The sequence below is a fragment of the Balaenoptera physalus genome, assembly GCF_965194825.1.
Source record: "Balaenoptera physalus genome assembly, chromosome: 17".
NCBI lineage: Eukaryota > Metazoa > Chordata > Mammalia > Artiodactyla > Balaenopteridae > Balaenoptera > Balaenoptera physalus.
Genome location: NC_138895.1, coordinates 23,796,992 through 23,810,290, shown reverse-complemented (window position 1 = coordinate 23,810,290; position 13,299 = coordinate 23,796,992). Strand labels below are relative to the sequence as shown.

General features: G+C 43.2%; 1 protein-coding gene across 2 annotated transcripts; it reads left to right on the top strand.

The window, feature by feature from the left end:
- Positions 1-1,288: 1,288 nt before the first annotated feature.
- Positions 1,289-10,977, top strand: LOC309646495 (uncharacterized protein; the record flags this gene model as incomplete). 2 transcript variants are annotated; one of them, XM_082432890.1, is made up of 4 exons in its annotated part: positions 1,289-1,395; positions 6,306-6,484; positions 6,963-7,006; positions 7,277-10,977. In XM_082432890.1, the coding sequence occupies 4 exons, from the start codon at positions 1,289-1,291 to the stop codon at positions 7,400-7,402; spliced, it is 456 nt and encodes a 151-aa protein (XP_082289016.1). In that variant the 3' UTR covers positions 7,403-10,977. The 2 variants fall into 2 exon arrangements, with proteins under 2 accessions (XP_082289016.1, XP_082289017.1); XM_082432891.1 differs by having other exon boundaries at positions 7,273-10,977.
- Between the last annotated feature and the right edge of the window lie 2,322 nt (positions 10,978-13,299).

The window sequence follows — 13,299 nt, the reverse complement described above, 5'->3', positions numbered from 1 at the left end:
CAGCCTGACTGGGAGCCGAATGAGTGTAAAAATGTTTTTAGGTGCTCAAGATAGTGGTTGCTCTGGTCATAACTACCTACTGCAAAGAGAGTGAGACTGAATTCAAACGGAGGGTTTCTCTGCACCACGTTGGACACTGAGGTTTGATTCTTCAGGATGGCATGCCCCAGACTCTGGGAGTCTGGAGGAGGTGAGGGAAACACTTTCCAGCTCTACCTGCCTGTTCTTATCTCTGTATCAAGATAAGCAAGCTAGTTGGCTATAAGCCAAAATAAATTTTGTCATGCAAAGTGTATCACTCTTTAAAAAAGTAATAACGGTAAAAAAGAGCAACCCTGCCTGTCACTTTCCCACTGTGTGCAGAAAATAAATGAAAGATGGAAAGATCCCTGGGCTTCTTTGTATTGGAAAATGACTTGTGTGCTCAGTGCTGTATTTCTGTGTTCCTGAGGCTGCCCTGGAGGAGAGGAGTGGCGTCAGGTTCAGGAGGTGCCTGCTTGCCTTGACACATCATTCCCAATTATGACGCCTTTGTAAACCCCTTCCCTTTCGCCTCATAGGGCTTGTAAAAGGCACCCACAAACCTCTGCCTTCCTGTGCCTCCCTGCCCCAAGGTAGAAATCCTCTTTTTTGCAGGAAGTGCAGAGCAAAGTTCAAAGCTTTCTCCATCAAAAGAAAGTGCGCCTGATCCAGTGGAACGTGATTATGTGACAATTAGGCCAAAAAAAAAAAAAAAAAAAAAAAGTCAGGGCTACTGCATCGCTGGCTAGTGCTGGCTCCTTGCAATCTTCACCTTTCTAAGAGATATTTATCATTTCCCTGTTCAGTAGAAAGACGCACCCCCAAACCGAACACTATTTAGGGTCAAAGCAACTGGTAGCTTTGAGCTCTCTGGGACGGAGAGTTTTAAAGAGGTTGTGATGAAATGTCCCCACCAGATGCAGAGGCCATTAGATGAGCTTGAGGGAGAGAGGACAAAGAAAAAAAGCGAGGGTTTGCAGACCCTGGGGCAGGCCCTGTGGCTCTGGTGATCTTCCTTATGACTGCCAGGCTTGTTTCCTCGCTATAAAACAAGCTCAGTTCAACCGATGTTAAAAGAGGGTTAAAAGGGGTCATAAATCTTTCTGGGCATTGAAGATCCACGGAAAACTCAGCCTGATGTCTTTTACATCTGTTTCAGGTTCTCAGCCTCATCTGACTCAGCTGCCTTTTCTCCAGCGATAACTCACAAGCCCCATTCAGCCCGCTGAGTGGCGGGTATAGGGTGTCACCCCTCAGAGCGCTGAGGATGAGGGCTGAGCGCCCGGGGCAGCAGCCAAGCCCCCAAGGCTGGCCCGCTGACACCGTAAGTCTATACCCAGGGGCCGGTGGAGGGGAGGCCGCGGGACCGACAGCGTAAGTGGGCAGCTCACACACACAGCCTGGAGAGGGGAGCCGGCGGCGGGTGGGAGAGCGCTGGCTGAGGTTGGTCACACGGAGATAGAATTTCAGCTGAACTAGATCAGAGCTGTGGGAAACCACCTCGTTCACACACAGCCGTCTCCTAGGAAGATGTGGGAGGGCGGCCGTGGAGACAGAGGCAGGCAGCTGCGGTGCAATCCCGAAGTCAGCTCAGCTCGCGGCAGCTCACAGCTGACTTTATACCGTCTCCCTCTCCCCAGCGCGCGGGCCAGACTTCGTGGACTCTGGGGTTTTAGACTGAAAGGCTCCACGGTGTCAGGCAGAGATGGGGCGGTCAGCATTGAAAACACACCCTGGTTGGGGAGTGCTGAAAGGAGGGAAAGCATGCTGCGTGTCTTTAAAGGAGGGAAAGCATGGTGATGGAAGTATGGGAAAGGCAGGGAACTTTTAGGTCCACACTTGTACAAGGAAAACTCCAGAAGGGATTTTGGTGTCTTTAACCCGTACCTTTAGGGTTTGACGTTTGATAGCATTTCATTAACGTGCAACGTGACCTTTCAGTACCATAGCTGTGTTTGTTGCTACGAACTGCTCCTCTAATCTCCTGTCTCTGCTTGATAACCTAAAGCCATTTCAGCGACCCAGAATACCAGCTTTTTTAGGGGAGGCATTGGAGGAGTGGAAGATGGGGGGAAAGTTTTCAGATTAAAACGGGAACACTTGCAGTCCTACTAAAAAGGGCAAGAAGTCAGCATCTTTGAAATCCACCCCTTCCGCAGAGGCGGGGGAATCCTCTCCAGGAGACAGTGGGAACACACTTGTTCCTAAGCTGGCACCAGAGTGGCTTTCTCCAGGGCAGCGAGGGCCTGGCACTCTGTCCAAGCCATTTGAATCCAGGAGCCTTCAAATGGTCCTTTTTTCTTTTCCTGTCACTCAACAAGAGGCTGGAGGCAAAAATTCGGCCAGCAGCTTCCCCTGACCCAGGCAAAAAACAACCCGAGGCTTCCCAGAGCTCCTTAATCTTCTGGTTTGCACATCAATTTCAAACTCACTGCTGCTGATGAGAAAATGACCTCGAACCATTGCTCACTAAATATCCCATGTTTTTTACCATGCACTGTGCTTCTTGTATAATGCTCCTTTTCTTGGACTGAGAAGTTTCTGGAGTTTGCACAATGTGTGGGCCCAAGGGAACAGGCCAGGGTGTCCCCAGTGGGATAGATTGTCACCCCTCAGTAAAAGAGAGAAACATCCAGAGCAGAGACAGAGTTTGCTGGGCAGGATCCGACTCAACGTCTGATTTCTTAGGCGCTCGCTGCTTTGTTGGATTTCTCGTGATTCGCAAAAAAAGACAATTAGAATCCTAACTAGAACTCAGGCGCTGGTTTTGATTCTCCTAGGTTAGGTGGATATCCAAAAGGGTGCAGGGAAAGATTGCAGGGAGTCTGTGATCTATAATTAAAAATGTATATGTAAAAATGTTATATTATTTCCCCTAGCCCTGGGAAGAGAGTTCTTACGTCTTCAACAGATTTTCAAGAGTCCAAGACTCTCTCTGATTTAAGAACTACTGTTTTATATTGAAGATTCTCCAAAGGTAATTTCAGTTGGGGGGATGGGGACATTGGCCTCCCTCAATCATAGGTTCTACAAAGTAAAATATACTGCCTACTGTATCCTGTGCCACAGGGGAGCCTAGCTGTTTGCTTCATGTAACTCAATGAAAACAGTAACTGAGAGGACACACAAGCAGGCAGGGTGTCTGCAGAGCCGCTGCTGACGTGAGTACGCGGAGCGTGCAGTATGCCTCTCCCTGGGATGGGTCCATCCAGTTGAAACCCTGGTCCCAGAAGTTGTGGTCTCAAGGCAGTGTTCCGGGAAGATTATATTATTGAAGAGAGAAAACATAAATGAGACCCTTAAAGAGCTTACAGTCTAGTTCAGACTTGCTAAACCTCTTGGAAAGGGAAGTTAGATAAATACAGAGTGAGATTTGGATCCATCCCATGGAAAGAATGTGCACTGGCTTGCGGTGGGACAAACCTCTTTCTGCCAGGGCAGGGAAGGATTCTTGAGGGAGAGGTGGTTGTCATAAGACGTCTTGAAAAATGACAGAGATACCAGAATCCCACAGTCCTCTGTCCCGAGTTCCAAATTTGATGTTTGGCTGCAAATTATGGGCATGTTTTGCTGTAAGAAAATCCAATTTTTATAAATAAGCTGATCTCTAAACACAGACAAATTGGGGACGGTGATAATTTTCATCAAATAGTACCTACTCTTGATGCCAGATTCCTATGAATGAAACTTTACATACTGTATTTCAAGTAACCTTATGACAACTCTGTGAGAGAGGTGCTATTTCTCCCATTTTCCAGATAAGGCACCTAAAGCTTAGAAAGCTTAAAGCACTTCTTTGCCCTTCCTTCTCTACCGAGTGGCAGAGAGAACCAAGGCCGAAAGCCAGATGAGGCGATCTCCAAAGGCCGTGCTCTCACAGTCTCCACTAGGTAGCTTCTCAGTGCAGTAGAATCTGATGCTTTGCCAGAAATGTCAAGACCCAAATTCATCTTACACACAACTTGATTTTCAAAAATCAAGGAAAAAAAAGAAATGGATATTTACCCAGTGCCTACTATCTCCCAGCTACTATGCCAGGGGACACAAGTTTCTCATTTTGTCAAAAATGAAACTTGATGAAAAATTCAATTCTTGTGGAATATTTTCAAAATACATTTATCAGTTAAATTTAGGTCTGTACATGCAAATTGTCTCTCACTGAGAAATCACAAACTGGTCAAAACTTTCCCAGGGCAGAGGATGGCTTGTGCTATTTTACTCCCTTTGCCTAGTAGAGTATCTGCTATAGGTCAATAAGTAATTACTGAATAAATAAGCAAGTATGAGGATGAACTATTTTGAGGATAGTGATTAAGAAGTCTTATTCCTTAAAATGGAAGCAGGACATGGGCACTGGACATGAAGATATGGGCATAGCTCATTATGCACCAAAAGTGAGCTCATATACAGTAGACGAAGAACAGTGAGAGAGAAAATAAGATGTGGAGAGCTCAATTTTGCAACCTGAAAAACTATGCTTTGTTTTTCTAACGTTTAATTGTTTCTATTCAGTTTGGGGAAATGAAACTCTTTTACTAGTGGGAACTTCTACCCCAATGAATATGACACCTACCCTTTTCAGAGATCTTAATGAACAAGTCTTGTGATTTTTTTTCATTATAGCACTCGGGTCTATATGATATTCAAATATAATCTCTACCTTCTCCCCTTTCTCAGCATGCGTGTGTGTTTGGTAAATATTCATGTGTCAGGGTCTTTGGTATTGGGGAATTAACATTTCATTTTTTGGTTGGGAGTGCAAATAGTTAATCCAAATGTAATGCCGTTGGTGAATCAGAGCTTGAAAGAATGAACCAGTTTTGAGAACAGAAATCATGGGCTTGAATTGCAGCTTAAGAAAGGTCATTTCTGTTGAGAAGTATCCGAAGCAAGTGCTACCAAGGGGAACTATGCCCTTTCCAGACCTGAATATACACTTAAAGCTGTGGATAACCATCCTTCTTGCGAAATGCAGGGATTCGTGTACTTAGAGACAGAGGGTCCAGATGCTATCTGAAGACTGCTTGCAGGTCTCTGGTGTGGTCAGAGTTCACGGAAGGTAAAGTTATATGGAAAGTTAGCTGCTTCTGGCTTTTAGCTCATTCCCTGCTTGCCCTTATATCTTCAGGCCAGTACAGAACTGTAGAGTCTGGAGGAGGCAATGCAGTAGGGAAGAAGCTTTGTATTCTATTACAAGTTAATTGCTAAAGGGATGTTACCTATAAACTGAAATTATACATAATGGCACAGCTTTGGGAACCCCGCCTCCCATGTAATGAGTGTTAAGCTTTGTTTAGCTCACAGGAAACATCCTGACCAGGGCCACCTGTGAATGATGGCAGGAAGGAAGAAATTAACACATCTCCTCCAGAGGCTGACCAGAACCAGGAAATATTTGGCTCTATTCCCTCCCTTTTTAGTAAAAAAGAAGCCTGAATTCTAACTCAGGCAAGATGGTTCTTTGGGACACTAGTCCACCATCTTCTCGGTGGCAGGCTTTCCGGATAAAGTCACTATTCCTCGCCCCAACACCTCGTCTCTTGATTTATTGGCCTGTCATGCAGTGAGCAGTAGACTCAGTAACAGCAATAATCATTAGGCTCAGAGCTCTTCAAGAAGCTTATCTCACTGCATGCTCCACAGGTTATAATATGTGTCATGACGAGGTTGTTCCAAGGATTGAGCCATCCTTCTCGCCTTCCTTCCTCCCTTTCTTCTGTTTATTCACTAATTCATTTGTTCACTTAACAAACATTGATTGAGCCTCTCCTGTAGCCTCATAGAGGTCCCCATCTAGTTGAAAGGAACATAAGAGTAAGCTTTCGGAGTCCAGGGTGCATTATAGTGTCAGAGTTATGCACAGCTTAGTTGAGCAGGGCAGAGGGGCACCCGGCCACTGGCAGTCAGGGGTAAGGATATTTTTCCAGAGGAAGTGATCTTGAGCCGAGTCTCAATGAGCACAAGAAAAGTTTGCTGGGAACAAAAGAGATGGTAAGGCTATCCAGGCTGATGGAACGTCATGTGTGAAAGCATGGAGGAGTTGGGGGAGAGAGGGCAGGCAAGGGAAATTGTGGCAGATGTTGAGAATGGATGTAATCCTGCCTGGACCCTGGGTTGTATATGGAGCCATGATGGGAGATGAGATCAGATATGAATAAGATTTGCTAACATTTATTGAGCACCTGCTATTTTCCAGGTGTTGTTCTAACAGCTTCCTTTGTTGACTTAGTTCATCATTACAACAGCCCTATGAGGTGGGTATTAATATGTCTTGTATTTTACAGATTCACAGGGAGATCAAGTACCTTGCTCAAGAGCACACAGCTAGAGAGAAGCCAGGATTCACCCCAGAGTTTGACTCCAGAGCCTGTAGTCTTAATGGCTAGGCCAGGCTGCTGCTCTGACGGACTCAGGTTTGCCTTGACAAGTGACCAGGGAGACTCTTTCCTACCCATTGGTCCAGGTGAGAGTGGAAGTTACCATGAGTATGGATATAGTTTTCTTATACCAGTTTTTCCTTCCTTAGATCAAAGTGGCTCATGCTGTGTTAATATCAGAAGGTCAATGCTGAGGGTAGGGACCATGTCTGTTTTATTCATCAATGCATATTCAGTACAAAGTACAGCATCTGGTACATAGTAAGTACTCACTAGAGATTTACGGAATAAACAATTAATTCATTGATTTTTACCTATTAATCTTATTATGAAGAACTGAATTCAGACGTATGTTCTCAATTAATTTAACAAGAGCAATGCATTTCACTAAAACCTTGTCACATATCATATATATAGTTGGAAATCTGTGAAATAGTCAACCCCAAGACAAAACTTACAGAGATTAGTTTCTTCCAAAATTATTAATCAATGGCGTGTGTGTGTGTGTTCCACTTGTGTCATATGTATTTGCTTTATTTAATATGTGCATTCTTCAATTTGCAGATTGTTCAATCTTCCTACTCCTCTTCCAGTTAACAAATCAAAAGGTGGGCGCTGTGTGCCTATGATTTTCATAGAATCCATGCTATTTCTTTTGATCATGCTCAGAAGTTGACTGCATTAGACTTTGGACCTGCCAAGGATTGGGTAATACAATTAGGTTATACCGAGGTCCAGGAATGGAATTTGTCTAGTGACATTAACGCATTGATTGCATCCTATATATTTCAGTGTCTTAAATGAAGTGGCTCTTTCCTTTGCAGGAAGAAAAGAGCACGGTAGAAATAGAGAATTGTGCTTTCTGTTTGGTCAGCAAGGCAGGCAAGGCCTTATGTGCTCTGTCCGTCAACACTGATAAGCTGAGACATCGGGAGACGAGGAGGATCTCCAGCTGTTCCACCTACGCTGGATCCCAAGTGCCATCATTCCTCTCAGGAAACTAAGGAAGCCCAAACAGAGAAAGAGGAGTGCCATGAACAATTAATCTTCTACTCAAATGGGGTTTTAGAAATTATTTGAGTATCCATATATTTTGAACTTCACACGACCTTACTTTTCTGGGCTTCCTCCTTGGAGCACAAGAGTACATGTTTTGAACATCTCAGTTGGTGCAGCTTCTCTAGAAAAGCCTTCATCAAAAAGAGCCAAAATTAAAAAAAAAAAAAAAACACAAAAAAAAAAGTCAAAACTAGAACAAGGTAACAATAATTTTTTTACCATGAAATAAACATTTTTCTTTGATTTCCTAAGTGTATTTGTGGTTTCAATAGTATTTGATGCATTTTAGCCAATTATGAAAAATATAAATGATTATAACATGATTTATGTGCTTTACTGTTTACAAATATACAAATGTCTATTACAAGATTCACATTTGTTCATTTGGCTCTCATAAGCTCTTTCTGAAATGAGGAGAGGTATCATTATTCTATTTTCACAAATGAGGAGACTGAAGTTCTGGGAAGATACTAGGTGAGGGGATTTGTCTAGGGCCACCTCATGGAAAAGTAATGTAGCCCAAACTTGAACCCAGTTCAGATTCTAAAACCTACCCGCCGCTGATCCATTCTGTGGATAAATCGAGTGAAGTAGGGAAGTTATTATTGAGTGTCCGCCATGGGTTAGGTAATTTCAAACACACTACCTCATCTAAAACCTGCAGGGTAGGAAACTATTATCAAAGATAAAGAGACTAAGGTTCAGAGCGGACCCATGACTTTTTAGATGCTTAGTAAATGGCTGAGCCCTTTCAGTGAGAAATGATAGATAACCCTGGGAAGGGAGGTGTTGTTTCACTGTCAGGTTACTGACATTTCTTGAGAATGCAAAGCCAGGCAGAATATCTCACAAAAGGAAGCTTATTTGTAAAAGGAGAGTTTGGGCCCTTTTTTTTTTTTTTTTTGGCTATTTTGAGGAATATTTTCTTTTCCTTTTCAGCAAGTCTTTATCAGGAACCATATCTTTGCTCTGTCACCTGCAAACAGACTTTAAAACAATGAGAACCACCCTCTGCAGGATATTGATTCTGATGGAACAAATGTTGATTAAGCAGAATGGTGGCTTTTTTTAACTGGAGGAATTCCAGATCTTTCCTTAGTCCTGTCTCTCCAGGGAAATGAGCTCTATCCTCAAAAATCTACAGAAAACCTGAGTCAGAATGAAGATTTATGATGGGAGATGCTGGCCGGAAGGCAGCTATCTAGTAGGCTATCTAGAAGCTCATCTTTGTGTTATTAGAGAAACACTCTCTCTCCACAGGATGTAGCCTGGTTATCACATAATCTTCTCAAGTTTCATTCCCATTCTGCTTACAAACGCCCCAAATATAAAGAGATGCATTTCATTAAGACAGCCTTCTAAGAGGCAGTTTACCCCAGCTGTTGCAGTCTATCTTAAACACCTACCTTTTCAACCTCATGTGGAATTTACATGTCGATAAGCGCTATAAAAAAGGGAACTTTAGAAATCTCAGCAAAGGAAAAACACCAAGGCTGCCTGTGAGATTTGAAGTCAGAAAAAAAGAGCCCAGGAAGCTTGACGTTCCAGAACCACCCCCACCTCCTCCTCAGACTCGAGACCTGGGATAGGGCTTGCTTGCCCTGGGGCTTGAGGCGGACCCCAAACACCAGGGGCTGTAAACACTTTTCTAGTCACATAAACAGGAGGAGATTCTTTGCCTGCCACTTTGGCATTTTCCTGTCAGGAGCTGGTGACAAAACAGAAGTGATAGATGTAGGTAGAAACAGGAGAACCAGCCTTGGAAGGTTTCGGGCTCCCCCATGAACTCTCTTTCCTCGCACGTCCCCATTAGTGATGAATCCTCAGCACCTGATTTCCCTGCGTGCCTATGTCCACCTATTTGCACTCCCAGTTGGCTGAGTGGGATTTGCTAGCAAATGACCTGTGAGCTTTCTCTCACTCCTGGGCCTGTAAGCACAGAGAGCCAGGGGCTCTTGCGGGGGGGGGCTACTAAGTCCAGAAGACTTTCAAGGTCGGGGGTCTGGGAGTTAGAATTGAGTGTTCAATGGGGGAAACAGGAGGGTTGGTCCCAGAGCCTTGCCAGGGTCCCGAGCAGCCTGTCTTAGCTGATGGGGAGTGGGGACGGGGACTCCTTTGTTGGAGAGGAAATAAACCTGGGACTCCAGCCTGCCTGATCCCGCAGGATGGGCTGCCGTGTTTGAAGTCAGGACTGGTGCGTTCAGGAAGCTGGCTGCATCGGGTTCCCATTAGCTCAGACAGCAACACAGTGGGTTCACACCGCGACATGGTAACAATTAGGCCTTCTGCTACTGGTCCTTACCCTGGGGTGAGGCTCTTTTCTTCCTCACCCATGTGACTTCAAGTCGCCCTGGTTTCCTTATGGCTCGATTTCCTGCAGATTCCCGTTACTTCATGTCTAATCTTCTGAGACCACTTATTAGACCACACAAATTGCAACAATTGTCTCCAGCACGCAGACCCTGTCCCAGACCTGCGTCTAGGAGAAATGCGTCTAGGAGAAATACTGCATCTTTCTGAAATGTGAGAGTTACTTCCTATGTAAATAGTAGGATTATCCAAAATCAGAGTTCATTCAATATTGAGGGAAAATAAACCAATTATACATGCATACCCTGAAGCATGCTAAATTATTCCTCCCCACCCATGTTATTTAAAAGTCTGGTTGAGACAATTATCTCCATCTTCAATGATGAGACCGGGAAGACACGAACAAATGACTATAATGTGAAGTGGAAAACTAAAAAGATAAAGTTATGATTTTTTCAAGAAAAATACTTCTATATATAGAAAAAGCCAGGTCATAGAAAAAGCGTTTGGGGTTGTACCTTGAAAAATTGGAAGAATTTGGAAACTTGGAAGTTAGTGAGAAGAAGAAAAGGGCATATTAGGAGAACAAACAAAGGCTTGAACACTGATAGATGCTGTGGGAAGTAAAAGAGTATACAGCTGCCCCTCAGTATTCTCGGGGATCGGTTCCAGGACCCCCTGTGGGTACCCAAATCTGAGGATGCTCAAGTCCCTTATATCAAATGGCAAAGGACGATGAATACAGTCAACCCTCCGCCGTATCTGCGGTTGGTTGAATCCGCGAACGCAAACCCTGCGGATGCAAGTCCCACGAGTATGGAAGGCCAACTGTACAAGACAAAGTTCCTGCCTTCAAGAGGCAGGTCTCTAGGGGCAGGACAGGAATAAAGACGCAGATATAGAGAATGGACTTGAGGACATGGGGAGGGGGAAAGGTAAGCTGGGACGAAGTGAGAGAGTGGCATGGACATATATACACTACCAAATGTAAAACAGATAGCTAGTGGGAAGCAGCTGCATAGCACAGGGAGATCAGCTCGGTGCTTTGTGACCACCTAGAGGTGTGGGATACGGAGGGTGGGAGGGAGACGCAAGAGGGAGGAGATATGGGGATATATGTATATGTATAGCTGATTCACTTTGTTATAAAGCAGAAACTAACACACCATTGTAAAGCAATTATACTCCAATAGAGATGTTAAAAAAACAAGAGAGGCAGGTTTCAATTCAGTTAAAGTGATAAAAGAAACACAGATAAGAAATAATTTAGAGGACAATATAAGGCATGGTATGGGGAAATCACTTCAGATATAGGTAATGTTTAATTGCGGTATGTAAATGATAAGTGCTATTTCAAGTAAGGGAATTGTCAAAGTTCAAAGAAAGAGCTGGGCCAGACTTGAGGAGGAGTGGGATATAGTTAGATGCTTTGGGCTGAAGGAAGGGCATTAATAGGAAGGAAAAATGAATGCAGTGAGAATCAGGCAGGCCATGTGCTGGAGACCAGTGGTTCTCAACCCTCAATTGTATCAGAATCCCCCACAGGGTGTGTTAACATACGCGTCCCTGGGCTCCGCACTGGGGATTCTGATTTAGTAGGTCTGGTGTGGGGTGTGAGGAGTTGCATTTCTAGCAAGTTCCCTGGTGCTCCTCGTCCAGGAAATCATCCTTTGAGAAGTACTGCTGTACACCGACCTGCATGCCCGGCACACAAGCACTTATTTGGGGGAAATACTGGGAAATCAGACCATCCAGGGAAATCCACTCAAGAAGTATTAAAAATGAATACGCTGTTAACTCTATTTTCCTTACTGATGATTCTCTATCTGAGTAGAACAATAAACTTTCTTGGTTTTTTTTTTTTTTTTCCTTGTCCCAGATGGCTTCTTGGTTTAGAATGAATTATTGTGAAAAAAGAAAATAATGCTTTTGTGCCTAGAAACTACTATGGGTGAAGCTGGATAACATTTCCTAAAGGACAATTTTCATGATCCCTTCTACAACAAACATATTTCTTAAATAGCTTTGCCCCTACCAAGAAGTGTGGTCTCTTATGGGATTGGTGTTATGGAGCTTTACATACTGGATGGCCACTGTCACGGGCAACCCTCCTTAGAATCCAAATATTAAAAATAGGGGGCTTCCCTGGTGGCGCAGTGGTTGAGAATCTGCCTGCTAATGCAGGGGACACGGGTTCGAGCCCTGGTCTGGGAAGATCCCACATGCCACGGAGCAACTGGGCCCGTGAGCCACAATTACTGAGCCTGCGTGTCTGGAGCCTGTGCTCCGCAACACGAGAGGCCGCGATAGTGAGAGGCCCGCGCACCGCGATGAAGAGTGGCCCCCGCTCGCGGCAACTAGAGAAAGCCCTCGCACAGAAACGAAGACCCAACACAGCCATAAATAAATAAATTTAAAAAAAAAAAGAAAAAAAATAGTGACCAAAGCTACCTTGCAAAATCATGCATTTTTATTGCTTTTCTCAAAAATTTACATCATTTATTGTCTCAAATATTATATAAACAGATGTTATAATCCCCATTCCATGATCTTTTTGCTTTTGCATATTTAAATGAAACCTTACCACCATTGTTTCCCCTTATTTTTACAGAAAAAAATTTAATCCAGGTTAATGTGGAAAAAAAGACTTCTAAATTTTAAAATGTTTAAAAAATGTCTTCCTTCTGTCTGAAATAAAACAACTTCATAATCTTCTTTCTATTGCATGGAGTTAGTTATGAGTTTCTCCTGGATTTTGTTGGCTTGACTGAGGTAGGAATAATTTCCTGTATACTTTACTTAGTAAAAAGTCTCTCTTACATATATTTAAAGATCAAGTTCAGCTTATAGTATGCTATACTTTGCAGACAGAAATGTGCAGTGTACTTTCCAATATTTCTTTTACTCTTTTGACAATTTAAGATAAGAGTTGTGTAGTATGCAAACAATAGTAATTAGACAACATCACCATAAACACAGTTAATGGCATGAATTATATTTATGAAGTACTAAAGTTATACGAATACCAAAAAAACATAATGATTATACTGTTCAAATTTTGAATTGAGCAAATAGACAAAATAACTAGGAGGGGAATTTATTTTATAGCAGTGAACAAATTTATCTTTTCTCATGATTTAATACATGAAGGATTACTAAGGTATATCAATTTTTAAGGTATTTATGTAGGAAAAAAATGACATACTTTCATGTAATTAGGGGCTGAAAGTGCTCATTTACTCCTAAAAGTTTAGAAAAGGGAATTTTGCTGTGCAGATAAGAAAGAAGTAGGAAAATATTGCATGTGTTCAGAGCTGAAGAGGGCCTTTGAGGGGCCTGCCTGGGAATTCACAGTGACTTGTTGACAGGGTAAGATCAAAATCCTGAATTTGTCAGAATTCCTGACTCCTTGACCAGGACTCTATACTGTGCTAAGGAGGTGCTTCTTTTTAGAAAAGAAATATTTTTTAAAATTTATCTTAGCTTTATTACCTACTGCCATTTATTACCACCCTAGCCCGTGCATTAAACA